The following is a 27559-nucleotide window of genomic DNA, read 5'->3' as shown; positions in this document are numbered from 1 at the left end:
GCTTGCGGAAGAGGCGAAGCGTTGTTTGTGCGTGCCGTGGTAGCGTCACTGTCCATCATAGGAATCTCGTTCGCTGGACGCCCGTTCTTATAATGTCCCTAGCAGCGCGATGCTTTGCAGAGTTCCCGCGGCGCAATCGTAATGCCGTCGAGGAGGAGGACCTCAACCTTGCCCGCTATTGCGTAGCAGCAGCGGCATCGCGGCCGAATCATGAAATTCCAGAAGCAGCTCCAGTGGCAGCTGGTGCCGGAATGGCGGGATTCCTACTGCGATTACAAGGATCTCAAGAAGGAGCTCCGCAAGATCAAGCGCTCCGGTCCGGCACGGCGATCTTGGATGCCAGGTTACCTCCTTGGCAGGCGCCGCAGGAAGATCGAAGTAATCTTTCTTTCTTGGCGATCGATCGTGGTTGCGAATTATATTTTGGTGGGATGTTGTTCCAGATTGTTGTGCATTCGCGGGGCGGCCATGCGGCATTTGAGACGGAGCTGGATTCCGCCGCTAGCGAGAATGAGCGAGCATTTTTCCGGGCGCTCGATTTGCAGCTCGGCATTGTCAATGGTTTCTATATCGCCAGGGAAGGAGAACTCGAATCGAGAGCGCGTATGCTACTACTCCAGCTCGAGAATGATCACCACTCAGTTACTGGAGGTTTGTAGCATCTCTTTTGATAGTTTTGCTAATTTCCATTACTTACAGATGCGCGGAAGTCGAGCTCTCTTTGCAATGCGGTGGCCGATCTTTGCAGACAACTTTCTCTTCTACGTAACTACAGGTCCGGATTGATCAGGAATTCGCGAATGCTGATCTTTGGTGTGTTGGCTGCAGCACGCTAAATAGGATGGCATTCTGGAAAATCACGAAAAAATTCGACAAGGTACCGTGATCACGCTTTTCCGTTCCTGGGAAGCAATCTTACGGGGTCCTTTGCCGTGCGCTGCAGATCACAGGACAAAACGTGAGCTCTGCGTACATGAGAGCTGTGGAAACGTCGTACTTTCGGACCTCGCATAAGGCATGTCTTTTGCTGCTTGGAAAAATCTTGTGACTTGTTCGTGGAAGCAGTTGCTTGACACGATGGACCAAGTGAACAGCATTGTCAAGCACACTTTCATCAAGGGATGGTACTACACTTCGTCATCCTCGCGTACAAGTTTCTACTCTGGTACGTGACTTGCATACCGGCCATGTAATTCGCAAAGTGTGTTGCGGCCTTGCAGGGCTTGTGACGGGGAGCTGCCTGGGATTGCTTGCAGCCTTCGTGCTGCTACATATTCTTTCTCGTAGGAAGAGGGGAGCGGCCATGCTGACAACGTTTTCAATATTCGGGTATGATCAAAGTTCACGTTTGAAGGAGCTGCGTTTAAATCCTTTACAGCACTCTCGCGTTATTTGTGCTCCACTTGTGCATGTATGCCTGCAACGTCTACTTCTGGCAGCGGGCGCGGATTCACTATGCCTCCATGCTTGAGATGGCGCCGGGAGCGGATCTAAAACACCAAGACATTTTCCTCATAAGTCTTGCTCTTGCCGCGATTTTGCTACTCGGCATGGTTCTTTACCTTGGTGCTGATATTTTGGCCATTCAAGCTGTCACGACCAATGACATGCCGCTTCTTGTTATTGTGGTAAGTGAAGCAGTGATTCTAAGAAAGCAGTCATGCCACTTCTAACAAATCTGCTGAAGATGGATTCAGGTTGTGGTGGCTCTACTTGTTATTCCTTACAATTATTTCTACAAGCCTGCACGATATGGTCTTCTGCGGCTGATCGCCCGGACCATCTTTTCGCCTCTTTCTGAAGTTCGTCTCCATCCCAGCCTGAGGTAGCTTGCTGAACGTTTTTGATATCTTTTTGCAGGTCAGGTTTGCAGATTTTTTCTTTGCTGACCAGCTTACTAGCCAGGTATCAGTGTTCTTCCGCATTTTTTATTCCGCACTTTCGTTTTTCTAGCTAGATCCATTCCATCGCAGGCTTCAGCTCTCAAGGATCTTGGCTTTTCCGTGTGCTACCATGGAGGCCGTGTTCTGGCTGGCGACACTGCAGTCTGCTTCACTACTACATATCAGTGTGCCATGCTTTTGCTTCCGCAGTGGTGGAGAATTCTCCAGGTACGACTCTCTTCCAGAGCCTGGAGTGATCTTGCCTTTTCTAGTGCCTCAGGAAATGGCATGACGGAGATCAAGTACAGCTTGCCAACGCTGCCAAGTATTTGTGCGGAATGCTTTCGCTCATGGCCAAGTTTGCGTACGCAAGAACAGGCTCCACACTCTGGTTCGTATCATTCATAGTCATATCTTTGTGTACAACGATGTACCAGCTCTATTGGGATCTCGTCATGGACTGGGGGCTGCTCCAGCGACGGTCACGCAATCCTTGGCTCCGAGACGAGCTCATCCTCACGAAGAAAGCAATCTACATCGCGTCCATGGTGAGTACTCGTGGTAGTAATATCAACAACTCATGCCTGTTACGTGCACAGGTTGTCAACTCATTTCTTCGCTTTGCGTGGCTGCATTCTTTTTTATCTTTTCGTGCCGGCACGGATCAACAGGTGGTGCAGTTCATGTTTGCGTTCTTGGAAGTTCTCAGGAGAGGCCTCTGGAACTTTTTCAGGTAAAGAACCAATCCTCTACTCCGTTATATCGGAAGTAATGCTTCTCTCTCGCAGGCTGGAAAACGAGCACAGCAGAATGACCAAAACAATCCCACTCTGAAAGAAAGAAGAAAAAAAAAGAGAAATGCTTCACAAATCCATAAGGGATGCGCAGCCGCCAGAATCGCATATCACCACGCCTTGATCGCCACCAACATTCTTCGAGAGCTCTGGCTGTGCCTCCCGATACTTTCTCCTCACAAACCTCGCAGCCTCGTCCGCCATCTCCGCCTTCACCAGCGCAACGCAGAAGCCTCGAAACCCCGCGCCGCTAAACCGCGCTCCATACACACCCGGCGCCTCCGCCAGTATCCCCCACAGATCAATCAGCGCCTCGCAGCCACACTCGTAGTTCTCGATGGAGCTCCGCCCGGACTCGGTCATGAGCCGCCCAAACTCCGCCAGGTCCCCCGCCACCCAAGCCTTGACGCTGGCCTCCACCCGAGCTCTCTCCGAGAAGAAATGCTCCGCCCGCCTCGCGAGATGGCCGCCCTCCACCGCCGCTAGCTTCGCTTTGAGCCGAGTATACTCCTCCGGAGCTACGTCGCCAAGCACCGCCACCTTTCTCTTCTTGTCCCTCCCGGCGGCCTCGAGAAGGAACTTGGCGGCCTTGTTACACTCGGACACCCGGAGATTAAACCCGGGCTTGGATGCCAGCGCGTGGCGGAGGCCCGAGAAGGCGAGCAAGATCTTGTAGCTCGATCCTCCTCCTCCTCCTCCAAACTGGAGAGATTGATGCGTTCGATCGAGCTCGTGGCACCGGATGAGCGTGAGGCAGCCCGGTCTCGCGAAGAGAATGGCCGATTGGTCCATGACACCGTTCTTGACGCCCAGGAACTCGTTCTCGAGGATCCGGTCGAGCTCTACGTTGGCCTCGGGCGAGACGAGGAGATCGTTGGCGCGCTCCATCGCGAGGAGGAAGGCGATCCCCACCGCCGCGGAGGAGCTCACGCCACAGCCATGGAATCCCTCGCCGCCGTCGAGGAAGGCGACGATCCCCCTGGAGATGGCGTGCCCCGCGCGGAGGAGCGCGTAGCAAGCGCCGCGGGCGAGATCACCCCACTGGGACTCCGCGTCGCAATGCTCGATGTTGGTGGATTCTTGCGGGATCCGGAAGCTCACCTCGCCAGGGAATTGGGCCGACCTCACGCGGATCTCCGGCCCCGCGGCCGCCGCGAATCCCAGGAGCACGCCACGATCCAGCGCCATGGTCGTGACGGCGCCGCCCTGGTGATCGACGTGGGCGCCCAGTGGGCAGATCCGGTATGGCGACGCCACGATCTGGAAGCCTCCTGATTGAGCGCCCATCGCTTCCACATTCTTGCGGATTTCATCGACGTGATCCTGCGTCGGCCAGTGGCGCTCGTCCATGGAAATGCCAAGAACCCTACCTGGTTCCCTGGCATGAATCTCGCCATCGCTGGGGATACGAGAAAAGAGATCCTTCACGCGATCGAGGCCTGTCAGGATTTGCCCCAGGCTCGAGAGCTCCACGCTTGCTTGGCCAGCTCCGTGGATCTTAGGGCCGCCGATGGCGATCCTTTCCTGTCCAACAAGCTCATCCAGATGTACGCGCGCTGCGATGGCGCCGCTCTCGCGCGCGAGGTCTTCGATTCCACCCGGCACAAAGATTTCTACACCTGGGACTCGATGCTCTCGTGCTACACCCGGAATGGGGATTTCCAGCAAGCGCGATTGTTCTTCGCCGCCATGCCGGAGGCGAGCATTGTCTCTTGCAACACGATGCTCGCGGCATTTGCCAAGGCTGGGGAATTGGATCTCGCGAGAGATCTGTTTGATCGGATGCCCGAGAAGGATATCATCTCCTGGACAACAATTCTAGCAGCAAATGCGCGAGCAGGGTTTCTTGATCGATCTTGCGAAGTATTTGCGCAAATGCCCCTTGTCAATCTTGTGTCGTGGAATTCTATCCTTACGGCAAATGCCCAGCTCGGGGATTTAGTCTCAGCCATAGAAATCTTTCACGAGCTAATTCCGGAAAGGAATCTGGTGTCATCTACGGCCATGATCGCCGCCCTCGGGCAGGCTGGACGGCTGGATGCCGCCAAGAAACTATTTGATGAGATGCCATTCCGGGATCTCGTGTCGTGGACTGTGATCCTGGCCGCTTATTGCCAGTCCCGGAATCTGTCGGGTGCCACGTGGCTGTTGGATAGAATGCCCGAGAGGAATGTCGTGGCGTGGACGACCGTGATAAACGCTTTCGCGCAGGAGGGGAATCTGGAAGAGGCTGAGCGAATATTTCGTGAGATACCGGTCCAGACGCCGGTATCTTTGACCGTGATGCTCACCGCATATGCCGTGAACGGGCATCTGGATCTGGCAAAGGATCTCTTTGATGGGATGAAAGAGCGCGATCTTGTTGCTTGGAACGCAATGCTCACAGCGTTTGTGGAAAGCAATAGTTTTGAGGACGCGAGAAGAACTTTTGGCAGTGTTCCCGAACGAAGCATCGAATCGTGGAATCTACTGCTCGAAGCATTTGCCACGACAGGGCATTTGGAAATGGCAAGGCGGCATTTCTCACAGATGCCGCATGGAAATCAAACCTCCTGGAACACAATGCTGCTCGCTTCGGTGAGGGCCGGAGATTTGGAGCAGTCGCAATGCCTGTTCGAGCAGATGCCTCATCGCGACACCACTTCCTGGAACACAATCCTGGCGGCGCACGCTACCAGCAGCGATGTCAATCGAGCCCTCGCGCTATTTCACTCGATGCCGCAGCGAAACCCACAGTCGTGGAACGCGATCCTGGCAATGCACTGCTCCAATCGAGATATCGACGCTGCCAGGAGCCTGTTCGCGGCAATGCCGTGCCGCGACGCCATCGCCTGGAACACGATGCTCGCCGCCCACGCCCAGATGGGCGGCCCTAATCGAGCCAAGAAATTCTTTGACGCAATGCCGGATCAAACCCTCGCTTCCTGGGCCACACTGCTGTGCGCGTACGGCCACACCGACGGGGCGGTGGCCCTATTCGACCTGGCCAAATGTACGGTCTCACCGGACGCCGTGTGCTGGGTGCTCGTCCTAAACGCGTGCAGCCACTCGGGGCGGTGCTTTCTCGCCGGGTCCTACCTCCGGTCCATGGCGTACGACTTTGCCGTACGGCCGACGAAGCAGCACTACAATTGTATCGTGGACGCGCTCGCAAGGGGCGGCTACGTGGCGGAAGCCCACGAGCTTGTGGCGGAGATGCCCTTTGTCCCAGATTCTTTGGAGTGGACTTGTTTGCGCGGCGATTAGGGCTCTTGGTAGATATTTGTCCCTCACGGGCGACGTGCCTGGTTTTGATGCTCACACAGGCACACCAGCAACGTATCAGATGATCCAAAGTTGTGGCGAAGCATGGAGCCAGCGACACATGGTAGTTGTCAATGCCAGGAATTTGTGGGTTGCCACACAAAAGAAAAGATGCTATCATATTCGCCCATAGTTCTCCAAATCTTATTTCATCACAACATTGACACGGTATTGACAAATGCATCCCTCCCACCGAAAGAGTTAGTGGGCCGCATTAGGCTATACCTGTCAAAAGATCGTCGTACTTTTTATTGCGGCCGTCAGATGTGCCAGGAACGGACGGTGGATCTTATCGACTATGGCCCGCCTCCAGCTTGGAAGCTCCTTTCAAAATTCCCTCCATATCCATTTAGCCACACGTATAGAAAATTCTGGCCACTCGTTACTGGATGAGGACACACGGATGGCGTGGATCGCGGGTGCTATTCCGGAATCTACCAGGCACGCGGACGGCGGCGATGCGTTTGACGGGCGGAATCGTGTGGACGCTTTAAAGGGGGAAACTGGCCACGACTCATCCACAATCGAAGAACACTCCCTTTCGTCCACGCGAAGGGAAGCGTCTAGACTATTAGGTCAGCTAGCCGCCAAGGAATCGAGCGAGCGAGCGTGCGATTCTCTGTCCAGGTGCACTCTTCTCTTCCCGGCGGTGTGTAGTTTTCCGAAATTGGTAGCGCATTCATCCATTTCTTGTCGATCGCGGCCCCAGAGGTTTTCCATTTCATCCTAGATAGGCTTGAATCAGAGGAAATTTCAGCGCGCGGTCTCTCAAATCCTCGGGAAATGGCGCAGGTCTTGCATCCCACTGCGAGAATCTTGTCGAGTGAGAACGCGCGGCTTGTGGTAGGGGAATCGTCGGTAGCATCGTCGTCGTCGCATTCGTGCGTGAGATTGGGCGCTGCTCCATGGAGTTCGCAGTTTTGGGGGATTTCTCGGCAGCTGGCTGTCAGAAATCGGCAGCAGCAGCGGCAACATTGCTCGAGATTGAGAGCGGGCTCTTCGGGGATGTCCAAGGTGAGATTTTTTATCCTCTTTGCGAGGGAATTTTCTAGTTCCTCAAGTATGCGGGTGATTTGTTTGACTTAGAAGTGAAATTTTTTTCTTCTTTCTCTAACGGTATGTGTGACGCGGTGATAGGTGTTGAACACGGCACCGTGGTTGAAATGGTGGGATAAGGATGGGGCGCCCAACATGGTGGAAATCCACTCCATGCAAGAATTCATTGACGCACTCTCCAATGCCGGGGATAGACTCGTCATTGTGGATTTCTACGCAAGACATTGCAACGGCTGTAGAACGCTCTATCCAAAGGTGATTGAATGCTTCTTTTACTTTCCTCTCCAAAAAAAAAGCGTTTTTTTTCTTTCTTGGGACTGATTTTGGGTGAATACGCGCAGCTGTGTAAGATCGCAAAGGAGCATCCGGAGGTTCTCTTCCTCAAGATTAACTACGATGACAACACGGAGATCTGCAAGGCCTTGAATGTCAAGGTGCTGCCGCTCTTCTTTGTGTACCGCGCTCAGGGCCACCTCGAGTCATTCTCTTGCACCATCTCAAAGGTGAGAGCTGGATTGAAAATTTCTCTCTAGAGATTTTTGCCGGACTGACCTGACTGTGACTGTGATTACCTCCGATGCAGATCCAAAGATTGAGAGATGCGATTGCCAAATACACCAACGTGACGCCAGTTGCCAGTGGGGTGGGAAATCTTCAGCTCGCTGGATCCAAGCAACCAGCTGGAGCTGGAGCGTCACTCGCGCTCTAGACTTCTAAATCTCTCTTTTTTCCTCCTCTTTAGAGTCGAGCCACTTGTACAGAAGAATCAAGTAATTAATTAAATTTGACGTAGTTTGATGTGATCTTATGCACTTCCAAGGTTTCACGCAGCGTACATGTTAGAAAGCAGTGCGTAAGGGCCAGAGTTTGATGGCACAAATCCTTTCTCCAAGACCACCTCTCCTGCCTTGCCAAACTCTCCGTGCGTCTTACACGCATCCACGAAAGCCGTCCAGGCAATAACGTCGGCCTTGCATGGCATGCTCTTGATCAGCTCCGCCACCTCCGCCAGCCTCCCGGCTCGTCCCAGCACGTCGATCATGCAGTGGAAGTGCTCCGTCACGGGGGCGATGCCAAAGTCCGCTACCATCATCGCGAAGTAGTCGCAAGCGTCGCCCAAGAGTCCGGCGTGGTTGCAGCTCGAGAGAACGCTGGTGAAGCAGCCTTCGTTGGGCGGTACTGCCCCGTCCACCGCCATAGCCCGGAAGAGCTCGATCGCTCCCTGGGTATTCCCCGAGTGGGCATACGCGCCGATGATCGTGTTCCAGGAGATGACGTTCCTTCTGGAGCCGAGCTTGGCGAACGCGGCCATGGCGGCGGCGAGGTTGCCACACTTCCCGTGCATGTTGATGATCGCGTTTCCGATCACCGGGTTTGTGGCGAGTTCGACGTTGATCAAGCTGGAGTAGTCCCTGACGTTGGTGTGAATTGCCTCGGCGTCCGCTGCTACGGCAGATCCCGCGCAGGCGTCGATCGCTCCCAGGAGTGTCACCTCGTTTGGTTTCACTCCTTCGTGGATCATCTGGCGGTACGAAGCGAGAGCTTCCTTGCAGCGGTGGTTTTGGCTGTAGGCCGAGATGAGCGCGCTCCAAGAGACAACGTTTTTCTCTGGCATATTGCGAAAGACCTCTCTAGCGACCTCCACGCACCCGCATTTGCCATACATGTTGAGAAGAGCGTTTCCGATTCTTACGTCAGATTGGAAGCCGCAGAAGCGGACGCTCGAGTGGACGAGCTCGGCGATAGCGAGGCTGCCGAGCTTGGAGCATGCGTCGATCGCCGCGATGAAGGTGATCTCGTTCGGCTGCACGCCCTCGAGATCCATCAGCGAGAAGGTTTCCATGGCGGCTTTCTCCATCTCGTTCTGAGCAAGCGCGGCAACCATTGTGTTCCACGAGATCACGTCTCTGGCGGGCATCTTGCCGAAGAGGTCTACGGCTCTGGCGATCTGCCCGTTTTGAGCATATGCTGCCATCATCGCGTTCCACAGCGTGATACCTTGTTCTTTGTCTGATTGATCACCCTGTTTTGAGAGAAAGTAGCTGTCGAAAACACTCTGAGCGTCTTCCACAGCGCCACACTTGCCATACAGGTTGACGAGCGCGGTTCGCACGACCAAGTTCATCCCAAAATCATGCTCATGCCCGTCGAGTAGACAAGAGTGGATGATCCGTCCCAGATCCAGCGCCAAAACGCTTGCACAAGCGTCGAGGATGATCACATACATAACTCGGTCGGGGTGGACGCCCTCGAGATCCATCCGCCGGAACATCAAAATGGCCTCTAAAAAATGCCCAGCCATGGCATATGCCGAAACCATGAGCGTCCACGACACAACGTCCGGGGCTGGTATCCGATCGAAGCACTCTCTCGCCTCACGCAACAAACCACCCTTCGCGTAAGCTCCAAGCATCTCGTTCCATGACACTGTGTCTCTCTCGGGCATCTCCTCAAAGACCGCCCGCGCGAGATCGTAATGCCCGTTGTGGGCATACGCCGCGAGCATGATGTTCCAGGAGAAGACGTTGCGGCGCTTGATGCCGCGGAAGACCGAACGCGCCTCGCCGACGCTGCGGCACCTGCCGTACATCTGGACGAGGAGGTTGCAGAGGTAGCGGTCGGTGGCGTGGCCGGTGGCGGCGATCCGCGCGTGGAGGCGCCGCCCCTGCTCCAGCGCTTGCGCGCGCCCGCATTGCTGGAGGAGCGACGCGTACGCCGCCGGCGTGCACGACGAGCTGGGGCAAAAGTCGAGGCGATCGATCGCCTCGCTCAGCCGATCCAGCGATGCCAAAAGTCAAACCCGCTCGATTCGATTTGCCGCGAGAAATTGTGGCGAAAAATCAAATTGCCGCGAACAGTCAAACTTAAGAAATCTGCCGGAAGAAGCTGATCGATTAGCGAAAGCTTGTGAAGTTACTAAGAACGAGACCTTTGGGTTAAACATCAAGAAACTACCGGGATTAAATCGATCGCGCTTCCCATGAGAGGAAAGGGCAAAAAAGGGATTTGGGGTGAGAGAGGCTCGAACTCTCGACCTCAGGATAACTCAGAAGCTATGAGACCTACGCGCTGACCAACTGCGCCACCACCCCTGATGGAAGTAACGGTTTTAGCAAGTGACTTTAGCCATTCAGCGTAACATTGCGATGAAAGGGACGACGATGAAGGTAGGCTAGCCTAGCATCTCCCGCTTTTTTTTTTTTTTATCTTGCGCTTACTCCCACTCCCCAGTCCAGAGTGTGATGTGGTCCGAGCCAGAGCTGGCCGGATACCTGGACAAGCGCGGCAGGAGATCCAATTCGTGGAAGAGGCGCCTCTTCTTGCTCCAGGGCCATGCCCTGTTCTATTTCGTCAACGAATGCCAGGTTTCTACACAAGGCTTCCTCGTTTCCTTCCTTTAGTTTTCTCTCTTTACAGGTGCGCACGGGTTTGCCTTCAGCTGTTATCCCGATGGAAGGAAGCAAAGTCGAGGTTTCAGGACGATCGAGGGAGTCGAGCAATGGATTCGTCTTCCATTTGTTTCTCGGCGCGCAGTTCGCCGGGCTTGCGAGGCGCAGAGCTTACGTCCTTGCGGCAGACTCTCACGAAGCATTGGTGTGTTCTCCCCTCCCATATAAAAGGTCCACTGCTTATATCACCATCTTCTCGCGTCGCGGTTTTTGTAAAACGTCGTCTAAAATGAGCACAGGCGGCCTGGATCCGGATGATGAAAATCGCGTCATACTCTCGAGAAAGCCTCAATGGTGAGCCAAAGTTTTAGAGGATCTTATACTCTCGCCAACGATTCTCTTGTGACATCTACAGGCAAGCTATGGAAGTCGAGATCACGATATGCAGAGATCAAGCATGATTTATTCGAGTCGCCATCGGACAAGGAGCTGCTCGAGTCGAAAGCGGGGCTCGACACGCAAAGGCTGCAGGTTCCATTTCTGGTTGATTGATCACTAGAGACATCAAGACGTGATTTTTTCTTGCGGGACAGAGGGAGCTACGGCGATGCATGAAAGAGAAGGAAGAACTCGCAAGGGAAGTGGAAGAAGCCACTCTAGAAGCGGATAGGCGTGAAGTAGCAGTTTCTCATGCCGCAGCGTCGTGGGACTTGATGCAAATTCGCGCATCAAGCAAAGGTTTGTTCATTTTACATTTTTTCGCTTCGTCTCCATCTCAGTTGAGCCATCTAAATGTTTGAGCACGTAGGTGGTCGTGGCAGCTCCTTCTCGGATCTGGAGCATGAGCTGCAAAGTATCGAGAAGCTATACAAGCTCTTGCAAGCTAAAGGCAATCTGTACCAGGGTCTAGGCACTGAAAGTGTAAGGCTTTTGTCTTTGTCAAAACTGGCTTTTCGAATGCATTCTTTGCAGCTCCGGGGTGACGCTCAGATCCATCTACAAAAGCTACTAAAACATGCTGTGCTTTTGATCCAAGATCGTCACTCTCAGGTAGAACTTGTCCTTGAGAACGTTATCCTTTTTCCTCTCGTCTTGGAAGCTAACGAGCTCGTCTCGCAGATCCGTGCTGGAGCTCCCAGGTTCTCTTTCCACATTGATCCGAAAATCTACGACCAAGAAACTTTCAATGCGAATGGAAGTCACGAAGGAAGACGAACGACGCGAGGAGCGCAAAGAATGCGAGTAGCAAGAGCTAAAGCCTCGTAGGGAATGGACGAAGAACAGCCATGGCTCTTCACGCTTTTACGAGAGTAGTTCTCTGCAAGACGCAAGTGATCATGTTTTAAAATTGTCCGCATTGTTGTATGATCGAGATTTAGGGTTTAGAGTGTTCCTCCGCCATGGGCGATCTAGCGCTCGTCGCGGCGAGGCTTAGCTCGCCGTCCACCAAGGAGCGCGTCTCCCTCTTCCGCGCGAGCTTGTCATCGTTGCTCGATTTGCCAGGTGATGGATTTCTAGCTCTAGGTTTCGATTCCGGCAATGCTGACGCCCCTTCCAGACGAGCACGCGGTGGATCACGTCCCCGAGCTGGTTGCGATTGTTCTCGCGACGCTGCATCTCTACGATGATCGCGCCTCGCAGCTGGCAGTGGACTCGGTGATAATCAAGGCGCTCAAGCTGCCAGCTTTCGTCAAGGCTTTCACTGGCGCGCTTGTCCAGGCGGCCGAGAGGAACGCCAAAGTGTGTACCGCCTCCACGCAGCTCAAGCTCCTGCGATGGACGTGCTTTCTCGTGAGTTTTGCTCCCGCGGTTGTGTCCGCCAGGAATGCGTTCTCCAGGATTGCTGCGGTCCAGTCTTCGCTGCTCTTGGCACTCTCGCAGGCACGGTATCGTTTGAGGCTAGCTTCCAAGGCTTTGCTGCTTCGCTCACTGATCCAGGTATGGAGGTTTTCTTTCTCTTTCCTGGGATTTATGAAAGTTTCAATGCTGAAGGTGAATGGCTTGTACGAGAACTACGTCTCTGAGCTTGAGGCCTCGCCCTCGGAGAGAAGCGGGCTCATTTCTGTGCTTCTGGAGTTCGCTACAAGGGATCCAGCTCTTCTTTCGGTGAAGAAGGTAAGAAGTTTATTTGCAGAGCTCTTGGCAGTGAAATGTGTTATCTTGTCAGGCCTTTTTTGTCGATCTTTACGTGAAGTTGGTACTTGGATCGCGAGAGAAGCCTTCGAAGGCGATCAGCGAAGCGTTTGAGCCACTTTTCAAGCACCTGTCGCATGATCAATTCGGGGGAGTGGTCGTGCCGGCTGCAGTAAGGATGCTCAAGAGGAGCCCTGAGATTGTTCTGGAGGCCGTTGGAGTTCTTTTGAAGCAGACACCGCTGGATTTGAGCAGATACACAGGCGAGTTTCTACCCGTGGTTTTGCTCCAATGTCGACATAACGACGAGGGAAGGCGAAGGGAAGCGCTGCAAACTCTCAGCTGGATTGCACAAAAGTCGGGTGACACAGACTCGCTGTTAACAATGGTCCAAGCCATCAAGTCCATACTGGGAGGTTAGTTGTGTCTAAGAGCATTGCTAACTCACGGCTAACTTGCTCTTGTGCCAGGCTCTGAGGGTAAACTGACGTTCGTCTACCAAAGACTGGGGTTGATCTATGCGTTGCGCGCCATTTGTGGCGCTGGACAAGGCAAAGCGGTTATTCACGCTGCAGGTGTTATCAGCCCGGTGCTTATTTCTCTGTACAAAGACGATGGTAAGTCCTGGTGCTGGCTTTGATATTTTTGCTGCTTACATGTGTGGGACAGGAAACGAGGAAGTCCGAGTGGCCATTCTATCGTCACTAAGTTCATCGCTTGGAAAAGCCGAGCGTAACTTGCCAGCTGAATGCTCAAGTTTTTTCTCGGCTGGACTTAAAGAGAAAGAAACTATGAGAAGGGCACACTTGCGTTGTCTTCGCCAGGCATTTTTCAATGAAGAACTTCCGATTCTTGTGGGTTTGAAGCTTGTAAGGCGTTCTGTTCTGAAACAGCTTTTTTTGCAGGCGTTCCCGCTAGTTGATCAGCTGATCCAACTCGCCAAAACTGGCATAGGAAAACCTGCACAAAGAATAGACGGGATTTATGCTCTTCTTTTGCTACTCAAGATTGCATCCATCGACAGCAGAGCTGGTGAGCGATTCAAACAACATTTTGAGCCAATAAACATCCTTCTTTATATTCTTGTAGATGACAAGCTGCTCAAGGAAAAGATCATTTCGTCAATAACGATTCCCGAATCTACGTTTTTCTCGACAGTTGTATGACTTTTTCGTTGCCTCGTTTGGTTTGGTTTGATGTAACAACGTATGAACAGAATTTGAAAATGCAAACGGAAGACTGCAGTGCTTTGATAGAACTTCTTGAAGATTTTTCAAATTATCAGCTCTCCAGGTAGGCACAAATCGTATCTTTGCACAATATCAAAATTTACGTGGGTTGCAGAGGAAGTAACGAGGGGCTAACTGAACGTTCCAAGGTAATAAACTCAATCATGTGCCAGCAATTGCTAATGATTTTCTTGCTGTAGAGCCTCGTAAGCTTTCTTTGGCACCAGTCATGGGATGTAAGAAGAGCTGCAGCAGCTGCTGTCGGGCGTCTACAAGTAGCGTCTTTAGCATATGCGAAGGAGCTTTTCGAGTCCTTTTTGAATTGGCTTCCCACTTTACATGACCAGCTTCATTCGCAAATGCGGTAAATCTCACTCCTATGTTTTGAAGCTTGTATTTTTCTAATACTCAGATGTGCAGTGGAATCGAGAATGATAGTTCGCCTTTAGAGGTTCCTTCATCAGATATTCTTTCTAAAGCACTACTATCACTAGGATGTACATCACTAGTGCGGGATCCCTTGTATTGTACGCATTTCCTAATAGCTTTTCACCACGACTGTATCTTGCGTGGTCAAAAGTATAATCCATATTGGAAGGTAAGCAACCTTTTCCTGTGGCACATGCATCTGACTTCTTTGCCAGGACTTTGCAAGACGCATAAATAAACAAGACGGGGAACGTTCCCTTCGTGCCGTCCTAAGATCTGATCCCGGTGCTGTCTGGAAGGTTATTATTTGAATTTTTTGATGCTGGATCAGCCATACACTTGTTCATGCTGCAGGTCCTGGCCGGGGCGAACGGGTTGACCAGTGAACAACCGGCCATTTCAAAGGCAGCAATCGTTGCGCTTGGTTTAGTCATGCAAATGATACCTGATGAAATGTTCAATCATTTTATCCATGTAGGTTCTCTTCTTCTTATTGGAATTACGTACTTACTTCCTTGCAGGGTGTAAAGGATCTAGCGGATTGGAGCTCTCACAATGGTCTCAATGCCAGCGATATCAAGGTGGATATTACTCACGTACTAGTTTAATTTCGAACCTTCCTTGGCAGATATTCAACACTCCTGAAGGTGTTCTGTCTACTGAAGGCGGGGTGTATGTTGCGGAAGTGGTGGTGGATAAAAATGTCAAGCAGGCAAAAGGTCGATTCAAAATGTATAATGAATCCGGAAATGGAAAGGTACTAGGCTGTTTTTGACAGTTTATGGTGGCTAATGAGATTTGCTGTAGGACACAATGGCGAAGTCTGCTTCCCGGCCGTCTGCGCCTAGAGACGTGAGTAAAGCTTCTAAAAAGACTGGTACTTTTTTTGTTTTGTCAATATGTTCCATATGTGATTGCTTTTTTTTTTTTTTTTTTTTCAGGTGAATCGAAACCAACTAAAGAAGAAGCTAGAGACTATCTTTTAAAAGAAGAGGCTATTGTCCGTTCCAGAGTATGCCATCTAAGGACGCGGTTCACTGTGGTTCTAAGAGCTATTGCAGCTGTTGCGGATGCCAATTTATGTTTTGTGCATGATCATCTTCCTGCTTTGGTAAGCTATATACATTATTGCAGTTTTCACTCATATTTGACGAATGATCAGATCCCACTTGTCCTTCCGCTTCTGAAGTCGCCAATTGTTAGCGATGAAGCGTTCCATACGATGGTCAAATTAACGGGATCGGTGACTCCAGCACTCAGATACCTGGCAACTGATATTGCAGCTGCTATGAAAATATTGGTGTCGTCGTTTTCTCTACAAATTTACTTGGATGAGGAGAAAGGCGTTGTTCAGAGAGTGATCACGGGAATTGTGAGCGCTTGCGAGCGTGAACCATTCCCCGCGGAGTCTTTCACTCTAGTTTTTCCGGTATGATTTCTCTGCGTTTAATTCGTCTTTGTTCTAAACTTTTAGTTTTTACAGATTGTTGAGCAAGTCCTGCTCCAAACCAAGAAAACTAAATTTCATGACGGCCTACTTCGTGTCTTGTCAATCCATTGCTCTCCTCAAATGCATGTACCGCGCTCAAAAATGATTTCGGTATGCAGTTGTTTTCTGTGCTCATAAACAAATTCCGGCTGGCTGTTCAGGTGCTGTATCATGTGCTTGGTTTATTTCCAAGTTATCAAGCTGTGATTCTCCCAATTTTGAATGAGTTGTCCCGCGGTATTAGTCCAGTAGATTTGCCAGAGGTACTTTTAAAGTTCGTCTGTTTAGACATCTTAATTTATTGATTTGCAGACTCTCGCTGGTGTTTATTCCAAGTACGCGCATGTACGAGTTGCGTGCTTAAGCTCGACCAGATCGGTACCTGTATTTGCTAAAGGTGCAGTGCCTCACAACGCCGTTGTAGCAAGTGCACTGTGGATTGCATTATACGATCCTGAAAAGGTATGGTGCTTGTTGTTTCTTTCCCAACAAATGTGTTAGGAATTGTTTAGGTGGTAGCAGACATTGCAGAGGATATCTGGGACCTTTATGGGCATGATCTTGGAAATGATTATGCCGCAGGCATACTGGGAGCCTTGTCGCATGTGAACTTAAATGTTCGTCAAGCGGCTGCCACTGCGTTAGCTGCAGCCATGGAGGAGTATCCAAGCAGTACACAAGTAACCTTTTTGTATATTGTTTTTATCGCATGCTTACGTTGGTGTCAGGAAACACTATCGGCTTTGTTTACCCTCTATTCGAGGGATCTTCCTAGTGAAGGGAATCAGGTTGATCCTGGTTGGCCTGGAAGACAAGGTGTAGCGTTGGCCCTCGAAGCAGCTGCAGACATACTTACTGCCAAAGACTTACCAGTTCTATCAACTTTTCTTATTTCTCGAGCCTTGGTACGTCTCTGTGCTGAATAAGCAAGTAAAATGTATCGGTTTACTTCCTACAGGCAGATACGAACTCTGACGTCCGGTCTAAGATGGTGGAAGCTGGCGTAGCAATAATCGATAGACACGGAAAAGATAGCATTGCGGTTCTCCTCCCTATATTCGAAAACTATTTAAGTAGAAAGGTACGTGCTTCAAATCTTTTTACAGTTTTGTCTGTAATTACTCTGACTACGCAGGCAGTTGACGAAGAACGCTATGATTTAGTTCGGGAAGGTGTCGTGGTGTTCATGGGGGCTTTGGCCAAACATCTCTCTCAGGTATAATTTTCGTTTCTTTGCTACCTATAACGAAATGTCCACCAGGATGATCCAAAAATACTTGTCATTCTAGAAAGACTGCTCGAAATGCTGAAAACTCCTTCAGAATCAGTTCAACGTGCTGTGTCAAACTGCCTAGCTCCATTAATGCTGATCCACCAGGTATTTCACTTGAGTTTTTGGATAATTCAGCAACTTGATAATCAGGTGGATTCTGAGAAACTCGCAAAAGACTTGCTTGAACAACTTGTGCAATCGGAAAAATATGGAGAGCGCTACGGAGCTGCATTTGGATTGGCCGGGGTAGTAAAGGGGAAGGGGCTGTCTTGCCTGAAGAAGTTCCGTGTAATGAATGTCCTGATAACTAGCATTGAGGACAGGTGAGTCGTTTTGCTTGCGTTATCGAGTTTTACGTTGAAATGGTGCAGAGACTCCGCAAAAGCTCGTGAGGGCGCATTGCTAGGCTTCGAATGCCTCTCCGAGAAACTTGGACGTCTTTTTGAACCGTAAGGATTTATTATACTAGCATTTCATCTGTTTAACATTTTGCTGCAGGTACGTAATACGAATCCTACCAGAGCTGCTTGTGTGTTTCTCCGACTCCGTTTCAGCAGTACGCGACGCGGCTGATCTAACTGCTCGGACTATTATGTCGCAACTTACCGGTCAAGGTGTTAAACTTGTTTTACCGGCTCTTTTGAAGGTGAAAATTTCATTGAACTGGAATTGCTTTCTTACTTCGTGTATTCATCTGAATATAGGGGCTAGAAGATCGAGCATGGCGCACAAAACAGGGAAGTGTTCAACTGCTTGGGGCTATGGCTTTTTGTGCTCCTCGGCAGCTCTCGCAATGCTTGCCAACAATTGTCCCGAAGCTTAGCGAGGTAAACATATCTATTTGAAATACATGATATTTAAAATACCGTTGTCTTCTTGCAGGTGCTCACCGATACACACCCGAAAGTTCAAGCAGCGGCTCAAACTGCTTTACAGCAGGTTACTACTTCTACTGAATTTGTTTTCTTTTTTCTAAGGTGATTTGCCTGTTAACAAGGTGGGAAGTGTCATAAAGAATCCGGAGATTTCGGCGCTTGTTCCTTTACTGCTAGTTGGAATTTCTGATCCGAATGAACACACAAAATCTTCTCTTGATGCGCTATTACAGGTACAATTGAATTCCTTGTTTCTTTGACGAACATTAGTGCACTGCAGACAATATTTGTTAATACCGTGGATGCTCCGGCCTTGGCTCTTGTGGTCCCTATTGTTCATCGCGGTTTAAGAGAGCGAAGTTCGGAGACGAAGAAAAAGGCCGCTCAGATAGTTGGAAACATGTGCTCCTTGGTTACTGATTACAAAGATATGCTTCCATACATGCTATTACTGCTTCCGGAGGTCAAAAAGGTTCTTGTGAAACGCATTGAACTTTCGCTATCTAATCTGCGGTTTTCCAGGTTTTAGTGGACCCGATTCCTGAAGTTCGTTCTGTTGCTGCAAAAGCTCTTGGCTCCCTTACCAAGGGTATGGGAGATGACAACTTTCCATCACTAGTGCCGTGGCTTCTTGAGACGTTGAAGTCTGAAAATAGTAGTGTCGAAAGATCTGGGGCTGCTCAAGGCTTGAGCGAAGTTTTGGCTGCGTTAGGCATGGATTATTTCGACAAGCTTCTACCGGATATCATAGAAAATTGTACGCACCCACGGGCTGCAGTACGTGATGGTTATCTCACGTTATTTAAGGTAACTTGTTCTGCATCATTTGAGTCTCTTCATCTTTTCGTATTTTGCAGTATCTGCCGAGCTCCCTTGGTTTATCGTTTCAGACTTATCTGCCTCGTGTTTTACCAGCTATTCTTGACGGTGGGATCTCCTTCTTTGCAATTTGTAATCTAATGTTCTCTTCATTTCAGGACTGGCCGACGAAAATGAATCGGTCCGTGACGCGGCATTGAGTGCCGGACACGTTTTTGTCGAACACTATGCAACAACGTATTTTAATTTTTATCACGATATTGTTTTGAAACTCTATCCATTTCCAGGTCATTACCACAACTCCTTCCTGCTGTTGAGGAAGGGATTTTTCATGATAATTGGCGGATACGACAGAGTTCTGTTGAGCTTCTTGGAGACCTTCTCTTCAAGGTGATATTCTTCTTCTTCAGTTTTTTTTATAAAATTATCCTCCTTAGGTGGCCGGGACGTCTGGGAAAGTTGTATTGGAAGGAGGAAGTGACGATGAAGGAGCAAGCACCGAAGCCCATGGCCGTGCCATTGTGGACATTTTGGGAAGTCAGCGCCGGAACGAAATTTTGGCTGCTCTATATATGCTTCGGTCGGATGTTGGTATGACGGTTCGACAGGTATTGTGATTCCTAGGCTTGATGAGAAGAAGTCAAGTGATGATTGATGTTCTTACAGGCAGCTTTGCACGTCTGGAAAACAGTGGTTGCGAACACCCCAAAGACTTTAAAAGAAATAATGCCGGTTCTTATGAGCACACTCATATCATCTCTCGCGTCATCATCTGCTGAACGCCGTCAGGTGCTTTTCAAGTTGCTAGAGGAGGTTGATTTTACGTTTGAAATTACAGGTTGCAGGTCGATCTTTAGGGGAGCTAGTTCGAAAATTGGGAGACAGGGTTCTTCCATCAATAATTCCGATTCTTGCGCAGGGTCTGGAGGATGAAGACGACGGCACGAGACAGGTTTGGCTTCTTACTTCTTAAAAACATATTTCTCAACTCTTTTGCAGGGAGTTTGTATGGGGTTGAGCGAAGTTATGGCTAGTGCTGGAAAACTCCAGCTTGTAACTTACATGGGAGAACTAATTCCGACTATAAGAACCGCTCTCTGTGACAGGCATGCAACTGGTTTTGAAGTTTCATTCCTAAATATTCAACTTCTTGTTGCTTGTAGTGTGAGTGAAGTACGAGAGGCAGCGGGACTTGCATTCGGCACTTTATTCAAGGTTTGTTTTGGTTTATCTTAAGATAATAGTGCATGCTATGAAACCTTTTTTGCACAGAGTGCTGGAATGCAGGCGATTGATGAGATTGTCCCATCTCTTCTTGGTGCTTTAGAGGTCTCGGAAACATCTGGCACAGCCTTAGATGGGCTGAAACAGATTTTAAGGTAAAAATCTACTTTAAAGAAGTGCTAAATTTTATTTTTTCTATGTTGTAGCGTTCGAACTGCAGCTGTTCTTCCACATATTTTACCCAAGCTCGTACAACCACCACTGACGTAAGATTGATTTTTCACATCAGATTCAAAAGCTTCTTGGATGCAGTGCGTTCAACGCCCATGCTTTGGGAGCATTGGCAGAAGTGGCTGGTCCAGGCTTGAATGGTCATCTTTCAACGATTTTGCCGCCCCTAATCGCGGCAATGGATTCAGATGAAATGGTACGTGCAATTTTTGGTTTATCGAGATTATTCATCACTGCTCTACAGGATGTGGCTTCTTTTGCAAAGAGTGCGGGTGAAACAGTTGTTTTGGCTATTGACGGAGAAGGACTTGAGTATCTTCTCTCGGAGCTTGTCCGCGGCCTTGGTGATACTCAGGTATGATTTCGTGAGCTCCTTCGAGAAGGATTGCCTGTCCGTGTTTCACTTTTTTATTGTCCGTTGTAGGCTTCAATCAGGACATGGTCGGCCTACCTTACGGGATATCTTTTCAAAAATACAAAGCTGGACCTGAGCGACGAGCTGCCCAACATTTTGACTACTCTGGTAGTAATGCTCACTGATGTCAACGACAATACTGTTAAAGTAAGTCTCATCTTTACACCGGGCTGTTGTTCACTTCTTTACGCGTTCAGGCTGTTTGGGAAGCATTGGCGTCCGTGACTGCTACCATATCCAAAGAAAACCAACCGTCCTATGTGAAAGTCTTACGTGATGCTGTGTCCACTGCCCGGGACAAAGAGCGTCGCAAACGGAAGGTTGGCTTATAAGTTAAACAGCTCTTTTTTTTACTTATAATTTTTATTATGCAGGGCGGCCCTGTCGTAATTCCTGGGTTTTGTTTGCCAAAGGGACTGCAGCCGGTTTTACCTATTTTATTGCAGGTATGCTGTTGCTTACGTTTTTCCACTAACTAGCTTTCTTGCCATGCAGGGGCTCATGAGTGGTTCTGCTGATTTGAGAGAACAAGCAGCAGAGGGTATTGGGGAGCTAGTTACCGTGACAAGTGAGGCTGCGGTTAAACCTTTTGTGGTGCCAATAACGGGGTAAAGTTCGCTTGTTTAAATGTTGGTGCCAACTATTTGGTTTGTTTCTCAGGCCTCTCATTCGCATCATTGGAGACCGATTCACCTGGCAAGTAAAGGGCGCAATTTTAGGTACTCTGGGAATTATCATCAGCAAAGGAGGCATCGCTCTGAAACCGTTTCTTCCACAACTACAAACAACTTTTATGAAATGTCTTCAGGACAATACGAGGTACATTTAGCCAGTTGCGATTCTGTTTCCATAATTCTGCTCTTTCTGCCTTTAGAATTGTTCGATCACGTGCAGCTGCATCGCTTGGCAAACTATCGATACTAAGCACAAGAGTTGATCCTCTTGTTGGGGATCTTGTTACAGGACTTCAGGTATTACTTAAGTATTCGCGTTACAATGTGTGACTTGAAACTTTGGCAGTCTGCGGAAGGTGGAGTGAAAGGAGCCATGCTGGTTGCTCTTAAGGGGGTCGTCAGGCATGCCGGCAAAAGTCTGAGCTCGGCCGTTTTAGATCGACTTACGGTTTTGTTACAAGACCTCTTAGCTACAGAAGAGGAGGAGCACAGGATACTCGCCGGCAAAACCTTTGGTCTCGTTTCTCAGGTTCTAATTTACATATTGCCTCCCCTTCTTAGTAACTGTTGGCTTTTTTTTATCTGCAGTTCGTTGTGGATGACAGTTTCTCGGCATTGCTTCATGCCGTTCTAGTGCCTGGAACGTCTTGGACGTCGAGACATGGCATGACACTTGCTCTAGCATCAATAATTCGTTACTCCCCTAGCCGCTTATGTGCTTCACCATCTCTGCATTCAGCATCACTTAACACCTTGAAAACCAGGGTCAAAGATGACAAGGTACAAATGCTTGTGTGCAACTATACAGCACTGTCTGATTGTGTGCTGTCTGTAGGCTTCTGTAAGGGAGTGCTGTACACGGGCTTTTGGACGTCTGGTAGCCTATGAGCTACAATCTCGGCCCTCCGACGCCTTGAAGTCTTTGTCAGACGTGCTCCCTGTCCTTGTTGGCCTTCTTAACGACGATGCCAGTGATGTTAGGCGCGCGTCCCTTAGCAGCATAAAGATCATAGCAAAGGTATGCTTTTGGTTTGTTTTTGCGAGGCTGGAATTTCCTTATCATTATATCTGTTTGTTCACAGATCAAACCAGACTCATTGGCCGCGCGTATAACTACCTTAGGACCAGCGATTGCAGAGTCTATGAAGGATTCCAACACCCCCGTCCGAATGGCGGCGGAGCGTTGCGCGTATCATGTTTTCCAGCTGAACAAAGGTGAGCTACCAACAATGTAATTCTATAGAGCTCGCCCCTCACTGACGATGGATACGTTGCAGGACCGGAAAATACTCAGGTCGCGCAGAGATACATTACTGGTCTTGACGCCAGAAGAATAGCCAAGCAGCCAGAGCAAAGGTGAGATTGTAGCATGACGTTATTTTCCTTCCATGCTGCTCTAACTACGTAAACTCTTGCAGTGACGACAGCGATGCCAGTGAGATTGATCAATAAGTAAGCAGGCAGAATATTTTTGTTCTATATTTTGCGTCCACTACTGGAGCGGGCCTCGAGTCCTTCTGTTCCGGTAATCATCACTATCATACTCATATACTTCCTGGTATAATAACAGCCGCAAGCCACCTTGTTTTGTATTTCGAAAGTTGCTAATTCCACGATATTTTTTACACAAAAAGAATATAGGTGCGTGTTTTCAGCGAGGTTGATTCATTGGCAAGTTGGAGTTGCTTGTGACCGAGGAAGGACTCCTGGAAATTTGGATAGAACTCGATTTGTTTGAAGCCATCTTGACAAGCGCGTCCGTGTAAAACCCGGGAGCTGCATTCTGGAGCGCAGCGAAGTAGCCGGGCTGTAGCGAGGTAACGTCGATGGTGGCAGTCCCCAGAAGCATCGCCACAGCGTGTGACATTGTTGGACGAGCCGATGCGAGTGCCTGGCTGCACAGAAGAGCCACCTGAATCACCCTTAGGACCTCTCCCTCGTCAAACTCTGGCACTTCCGGATCCAGAAGTTCTAGTGGCCGGTTGTTCTCGTAGAGGTGCCATGCCTGAAAGCAATGACCATTGATGGTTTTCAAGGAGGATCTTGTCATGACACTTACCCATTCTAGAAGATAAACCATTTCAGTGGGTAAGGATGTGTCCAAGTTGTCTCTTCCACTCACAATTTCCAGCACCAACACCCCAAAGCTGTAGACGTCGGCCTTCTCTGTCAGTTGGCCCCTCATTGCGTACTCTGGAGAAAGATAGCCTCTACAATAAGAAGAAGCTAGTGTCAGGATAAAACATGGAAGAGTGGTGCTTACATTGTTCCTGCGACACGGGTGCTGACGTGAGTCTGGTGATCCTTGAAAAGCTTTGCCAAACCAAAGTCTGCAATCTTTGGATTGAGGGTCTTGTCGAGAAGCACGTTGCTGGCTTTGATATCCCGATGCACAATCCTTGGAAGTGATTCTTCGTGCAAGTATGCAATGCCTCGAGCAATGCCAACGCAGATATTGAAACGAGTTGGCCAATCAAAATGGATTACTCGTTCTTTCGGTTCTGGAAATCACCATGAGAAAAGAGAAGGACGCTTGCAAACTTACTGAGTAAAGCTTGGTGAAGACTGTTATTCTCCAGGAACTCATAAATTAAAATGCGATGGCTTCCTTCAATGCAGCAACCATGAAGCTTAACCAGATTACGATGTTGAACAGCAGAGATGACGGTTACTTCGTTCAGAAACTCCCGAGTCCCTTGATTTGATTTAGATGAAAGCTCCTTCATTGCTACAATTGTACCATTTGGCAGCACCCCCTAAGGAAAAAAGAAGGAACACTGAAAATAAAGCAACACTTAGTTCGTATACCTTGTAGACACTCCCAAATCCACCCTGTCCGAGCTTATTTTCGGGAGCAAATCCTCGGGTAGCTATCTTCAAGTCGTTGTAAGAATAGAGATTTGGCTTTGCTTCCAAACTTCTCAAATCTGTTGGAAGTAAGGAAAAATCACGTTATTGAGGAACATGTCTCGTGTACCTTCTTCATCTTGTCCATACTTCAGTCGACGTCGTTTTCGGATAAACAAGATAGCAAAGATCGCCGCCAGAAAAACTACAGCAACAGAAACACCAACCCCAACACCGATGGGTACAACTTTAGAATCGCTGGAGGGGGAAGGTGTTGCTGGAATCAGCCCAGAAGTATCAAACTCTAAGAAGTAAAGTGTGTTAGAACATCTTATACTAAAACTCAGCATATATACCAGGCCGGACTCGAATTGCAGATATCAGAGGTCCAAAGGAAAGCGGAGCTGGAGAGCAGCAAGTCCCTCTGCCTCTCCATAAAAGATGAATTTCAAGAACATTATTGGAGACTTGAGCAGGAAAGGGTCTCACGATGGCTATATAAGAACCATTGGCTTCTGCTCGAATATCGAAATCTTGCAACACCCTTGACCCCTGTAGAATTTGTTTTCAGAAGAATAACTATAGAGCAAGCTTTTCTTACCTGGATATAAACGTCAAAGAACCTTCTTCCTAGCCCCGTCCACCCCGAGCTATCGTCCTGAATAACAATTTCCGCAAAATGAAGATCCACTTGATAGGGCCCGTTAACCATTCCAAGCCCAAAGTACTTCAAAGAGGTAGGAGAAGCTCTGGCTGTTTGATAGAGTGACGAGTCTCGAGTTCCAGTAACGCGTGTAGCTGCAGTTGGAACTGAATTGAACGTGTTCCCGTTAAAATCAACATAGCCAGTGCTGCTAACTGCCCATGATTGGCTTGAGTTCGAATAATAAACCGCTTCCGATAGAGAAGACGAATCTTCGGTGAAAGTCATTCCGTCAGCAGAAACCGCTGGACCACCACAGTTGATAGACAACTCAAAGTCTGAATGATACCAACGTTAGTACACAAAGAAAGGGAGGACTCGTACTTCTTCCAGCATCAACGGCGTTGCATCCCATTCGAGTCTCCAAACAGTTCATCTCAGCTGCAGTTTGCCTGTAGACATTCTGTTAGTATATAGAATCTCAATCAGCATTATTTACCCTTGCGCATTGGAAACGTTAAAACTGTTCCAGATGATATTTCTGCAACAATACAGATGAACTTTAGTAAGAACGACCCGATAACGAAAACAAGGATACAAACTCTTGCAATCGACTTCTGTTGAGAGAAGATGGAAGGGCTCCTGTCAGGTTGTTGAAAGAAACGTCCCTGCTCAGACCAAGGTCAGCAAACATAAGCCTTAAGTGCATATAAACTTCTCTACAGAATTCCAAGACCGGTGAGAGAGCCAAGTTCTGCAGGAATTTCTCCATTCAAATTGTTGTTTGCCAATACTCTGGACACAGGCTGTAAGAATTTAAGTTAATGTTTGACAAACACGCTTACAGATTTTCCAAAGATGGTAGCGATGCGAGAGAAGAGGGAATAACACCAGTCAGTTGGTTGAAACTTAAATCACTGCGCATATCAAACAATGAACTATAGCGAAGAAAATGAAAAGACACTTACATGAACACAAGTCTGGTCATATTGCTGAAGTCCGGTATCGAACCTGACAGCTCACAGTTTCTCAACGATCTGTGCAAGTGAAAATGAGAAGAAAGAAAAGAAAAAAGAAAAAAAAATTACAATCTGCTTAAAAGTGATAGCCGATTCAAAGACTCTGGAATGCGAGCCCCGGCAGAAACGTCCCCAATGTATCTGGAGATACCAGAACTTTAGTTTATGAAAAAAAACAACAATAATTACAATTTCGTCAAGTTTTGAAGAGCGCCTAAGCTCGATGGAAGTTGTCCTCGGAACCTGTTTCCTTCCATTGTCCTGCGAAAAAATGGTTACCAAGGATACAAGTAGCAAAAGACATTTTTTACAGCTCCTGGAGGCTGGATAAGTTTCCAAGAACGTCTACTGAGCCATTGAAGTTGTTATCTGATATCGATCTGCAATTTCCATCAATGTTAAGCCAAAATATGCAGAAAGCACTAACAGGATTTGTAGACGTTGTAAACTTCCAAGTTCGGGAGGAATTTCTCCACTTAACCCACTTGAATCCATGTACCTGGATGCCAGATATAAAAACACCTCAATGGAAATGCTTTACTTTTATACGTACAACTGTTCTAGGAATCGCAGGTTGCCAATCTCTGGTGGAAGCGAACCAGTAAGATAGTTGGTACCAATGCCCCTACGAAAACATAAAAATATCAATAACGAAACAAAAACAAAAGTGACATTACATGCTACGCAGCTGAGTAAGCCTGCCAAAACTTGCAGGCAAGGGTCCTCTAAGCCTGTTAATCCCAATATTGCTGTTGTTCGTATTAGCAACGTAGGAAAAAAAAATGTGAGAAGCTAACGACACTTCATGAACGACAAGAGAGTTTCGTACAAGTACTGTAGGTTGGATAAGGATCCCAATTCCGCTGGAAGTGTACCAGTGATCATGTTTTGACCAAGGTTCCTGCAAGTCCATGTATGTAACCACACCGTGGAAAACGGAAGAACTTACAGATCGAAAAGAGAAGAGAAGTTCCCAGTTTCCGGAGGAATCTCGCCTGCTACATTCATATTGAAAACAACACTAGGAAAAACAGACCAATCAATTAAGCACCAAAGAGTGGAAGCCGAAAACTTACAGCCGAAGCACATGGCAAACGGAAGAGTTCCCGGAGCAGTCGCACTGGACTCCACTCGCTGGTTGATATCTCTCCGCCGGAGCTGTGTTGTTCCATCCGTAGAGACCACTGCAAGGATCGACGCTGAAGTTCCATGCCGGTGAGAGGCCTATCCGGGATCCAAAAACTCGGAGTGCCTCCACTGTGGAAAAAAGAGTTAAGAAACTCGTGGAAGAACTTACAAAATTAGAAGCTACCTTCTGTCGGATCGAGCGTTCTCTGCTGCTGTCCTTGTGCTGCTCCATGAAGAAGCAGCACAAAAAGAAAAAGAATCGAAAGCGGTAGCTCCTCCATTCCAGGTCCAAATCTTCAGAGAACCATACTGATAGTACAGAGAACAGTAGCTCGGCTCACGAGCAAAGAAAAAAGAATGACAAAAAAAATCGAGGCGCAAAGTGAGAACATACTCATTTCTTTCGCTTCGCAAGTCATCGTCTAAATTCCAATGCGGCGACCGTAGACTTTGTCAAATTGTCACTCTCGATTTTTTTTCCAAGATCTTGGACCGACACAATCGTCAGAGTGTGCAAAATCGACCAAGAAGAAGTCAATCGCCGCGATTAGCAAGAGGATTGACTTGTTTATAGCTTAAAAAAGAACTTGCCTTGGGGGCTATTGATCGATCGACCCGGGGAAATAATGAGTCGCGCAGCATACCGCAACTGCTGCCATGGAAACGATTCGAATCGAGCAAAAAGAATGCGCCATCGCCATAAACC

The 27559-nt window shown here is 48.8% G+C and overlaps 9 protein-coding genes and 1 non-coding gene across 11 annotated transcripts; 6 read left to right on the top strand and 4 right to left on the bottom strand.

Annotated features, from left to right (window-relative positions):
• The first annotated feature begins 210 nt into the window (after nucleotides 1-210).
• Nucleotides 211-836, top strand: LOC112343416 (phosphate transporter PHO1 homolog 1-like). Its single transcript, XM_024666835.1, has 3 exons — nucleotides 211-378; nucleotides 444-651; nucleotides 700-836. Exons 1-3 carry the CDS (start codon nucleotides 211-213, stop codon nucleotides 834-836), a joined length of 513 nt encoding a protein of 170 aa, XP_024522603.1.
• Nucleotides 837-841: 5 nt separating this feature from the next.
• On the top strand, nucleotides 842-2636 carry LOC9652660 (phosphate transporter PHO1-1). Its single transcript, XM_024666834.1, has 8 exons — nucleotides 842-877; nucleotides 1066-1124; nucleotides 1221-1283; nucleotides 1379-1657; nucleotides 1688-1825; nucleotides 1974-2070; nucleotides 2156-2431; nucleotides 2483-2636. Exons 1-8 carry the CDS (start codon nucleotides 842-844, stop codon nucleotides 2618-2620), a joined length of 1086 nt encoding a protein of 361 aa, XP_024522602.1. The 3' UTR covers nucleotides 2621-2636.
• Nucleotides 2449-4052, bottom strand: LOC9652659 (galacturonokinase). The gene has a single exon (XM_002993080.2). It carries the CDS (start codon nucleotides 4025-4027, stop codon nucleotides 2747-2749), a length of 1281 nt encoding a protein of 426 aa, XP_002993126.2. The 5' UTR covers nucleotides 4028-4052; the 3' UTR covers nucleotides 2449-2746.
• Nucleotides 4053-4060: 8 nt separating this feature from the next.
• Nucleotides 4061-5923, top strand: LOC9652657 (pentatricopeptide repeat-containing protein At4g02750). The gene has a single exon (XM_002993115.2). It carries the CDS (start codon nucleotides 4061-4063, stop codon nucleotides 5921-5923), a length of 1863 nt encoding a protein of 620 aa, XP_002993161.2.
• Nucleotides 5924-6505: 582 nt separating this feature from the next.
• Nucleotides 6506-7842, top strand: LOC9652470 (thioredoxin-like 2, chloroplastic). The gene is made up of 4 exons (XM_002993114.2): nucleotides 6506-6994; nucleotides 7118-7291; nucleotides 7378-7539; nucleotides 7620-7842. Exons 1-4 carry the CDS (start codon nucleotides 6764-6766, stop codon nucleotides 7743-7745), a joined length of 693 nt encoding a protein of 230 aa, XP_002993160.2. The 5' UTR covers nucleotides 6506-6763; the 3' UTR covers nucleotides 7746-7842.
• LOC112343411 (pentatricopeptide repeat-containing protein At2g22070-like) lies at nucleotides 7795-9828 on the bottom strand. The gene has a single exon (XM_024666817.1). The coding sequence runs from the start codon at nucleotides 9624-9626 to the stop codon at nucleotides 7860-7862; it is 1767 nt and encodes a 588-aa protein (XP_024522585.1). The 5' UTR covers nucleotides 9627-9828; the 3' UTR covers nucleotides 7795-7859.
• Nucleotides 9829-10043: 215 nt separating this feature from the next.
• Nucleotides 10044-10128, bottom strand: TRNAM-CAU. The gene is given in 2 exon segments: nucleotides 10044-10079; nucleotides 10091-10128. It is a non-coding gene; the product is annotated as a tRNA-Met (tRNA).
• A 497-nt stretch (nucleotides 10129-10625) lies between these two features.
• Nucleotides 10626-11778, top strand: LOC112343409. Its single transcript, XM_024666803.1, has 7 exons — nucleotides 10626-10630; nucleotides 10725-10779; nucleotides 10841-10956; nucleotides 11019-11163; nucleotides 11234-11346; nucleotides 11398-11475; nucleotides 11545-11778. Exons 2-7 carry the CDS (start codon nucleotides 10740-10742, stop codon nucleotides 11689-11691), a joined length of 639 nt encoding a protein of 212 aa, XP_024522571.1. The 5' UTR covers nucleotides 10626-10630; nucleotides 10725-10739; the 3' UTR covers nucleotides 11692-11778.
• LOC9652656 (protein ILITYHIA) lies at nucleotides 11776-22808 on the top strand. 2 transcript variants are annotated; one of them, XM_024666802.1, is made up of 59 exons: nucleotides 11776-11928; nucleotides 11984-12363; nucleotides 12418-12540; nucleotides 12593-12974; nucleotides 13029-13175; nucleotides 13228-13412; nucleotides 13464-13590; nucleotides 13648-13718; nucleotides 13775-13851; nucleotides 13903-13936; nucleotides 13988-14151; nucleotides 14208-14385; nucleotides 14432-14515; nucleotides 14571-14690; nucleotides 14738-14797; nucleotides 14845-14973; nucleotides 15024-15093; nucleotides 15158-15327; nucleotides 15379-15645; nucleotides 15700-15816; nucleotides 15867-15968; nucleotides 16018-16167; nucleotides 16218-16385; nucleotides 16434-16610; nucleotides 16664-16786; nucleotides 16841-16921; nucleotides 16967-17083; nucleotides 17129-17301; nucleotides 17350-17427; nucleotides 17477-17624; nucleotides 17683-17805; nucleotides 17861-17917; nucleotides 17976-18086; nucleotides 18134-18325; nucleotides 18376-18660; nucleotides 18711-18780; nucleotides 18831-18909; nucleotides 18960-19062; nucleotides 19110-19280; nucleotides 19339-19461; nucleotides 19511-19624; nucleotides 19672-19778; nucleotides 19836-19887; nucleotides 19945-20051; nucleotides 20103-20162; nucleotides 20209-20323; nucleotides 20372-20482; nucleotides 20552-20689; nucleotides 20740-20862; nucleotides 20917-20988; nucleotides 21038-21150; nucleotides 21203-21361; nucleotides 21417-21513; nucleotides 21563-21745; nucleotides 21805-21996; nucleotides 22052-22234; nucleotides 22299-22431; nucleotides 22494-22572; nucleotides 22635-22808. In XM_024666802.1, exons 1-59 carry the CDS (start codon nucleotides 11826-11828, stop codon nucleotides 22666-22668), a joined length of 7791 nt encoding a protein of 2596 aa, XP_024522570.1. In that variant the 5' UTR covers nucleotides 11776-11825; the 3' UTR covers nucleotides 22669-22808. The 2 variants fall into 2 exon arrangements, with proteins under 2 accessions (XP_024522570.1, XP_024522569.1); XM_024666801.1 differs by having other exon boundaries at nucleotides 16967-17301.
• On the bottom strand, nucleotides 22778-27452 carry LOC9652469 (probable LRR receptor-like serine/threonine-protein kinase At1g56140). The gene is made up of 25 exons (XM_024666833.1): nucleotides 27248-27452; nucleotides 27038-27162; nucleotides 26802-26982; nucleotides 26675-26746; nucleotides 26555-26626; nucleotides 26403-26474; nucleotides 26279-26350; nucleotides 26153-26224; nucleotides 26037-26105; nucleotides 25915-25986; nucleotides 25795-25881; nucleotides 25675-25743; nucleotides 25552-25623; nucleotides 25430-25501; nucleotides 25309-25374; nucleotides 25206-25247; nucleotides 25091-25158; nucleotides 24665-25044; nucleotides 24420-24615; nucleotides 24194-24367; nucleotides 24025-24143; nucleotides 23762-23972; nucleotides 23480-23717; nucleotides 23276-23426; nucleotides 22778-23221 (listed from the first exon to the last, which is right to left on the bottom strand). The coding sequence occupies exons 2-25, from the start codon at nucleotides 27132-27134 to the stop codon at nucleotides 22868-22870; spliced, it is 3078 nt and encodes a 1025-aa protein (XP_024522601.1). The 5' UTR covers nucleotides 27135-27162; nucleotides 27248-27452; the 3' UTR covers nucleotides 22778-22867.
• Nucleotides 27453-27559: the final 107 nt, after the last annotated feature.

Source organism: Selaginella moellendorffii, unplaced genomic scaffold (assembly GCF_000143415.4).
Source record: "Selaginella moellendorffii unplaced genomic scaffold, v1.0 SELMOscaffold_149, whole genome shotgun sequence".
Taxonomy (NCBI): Eukaryota; Viridiplantae; Streptophyta; class Lycopodiopsida; order Selaginellales; family Selaginellaceae; genus Selaginella; species Selaginella moellendorffii.
This window is presented reverse-complemented; position numbering and strand designations above follow the sequence as displayed.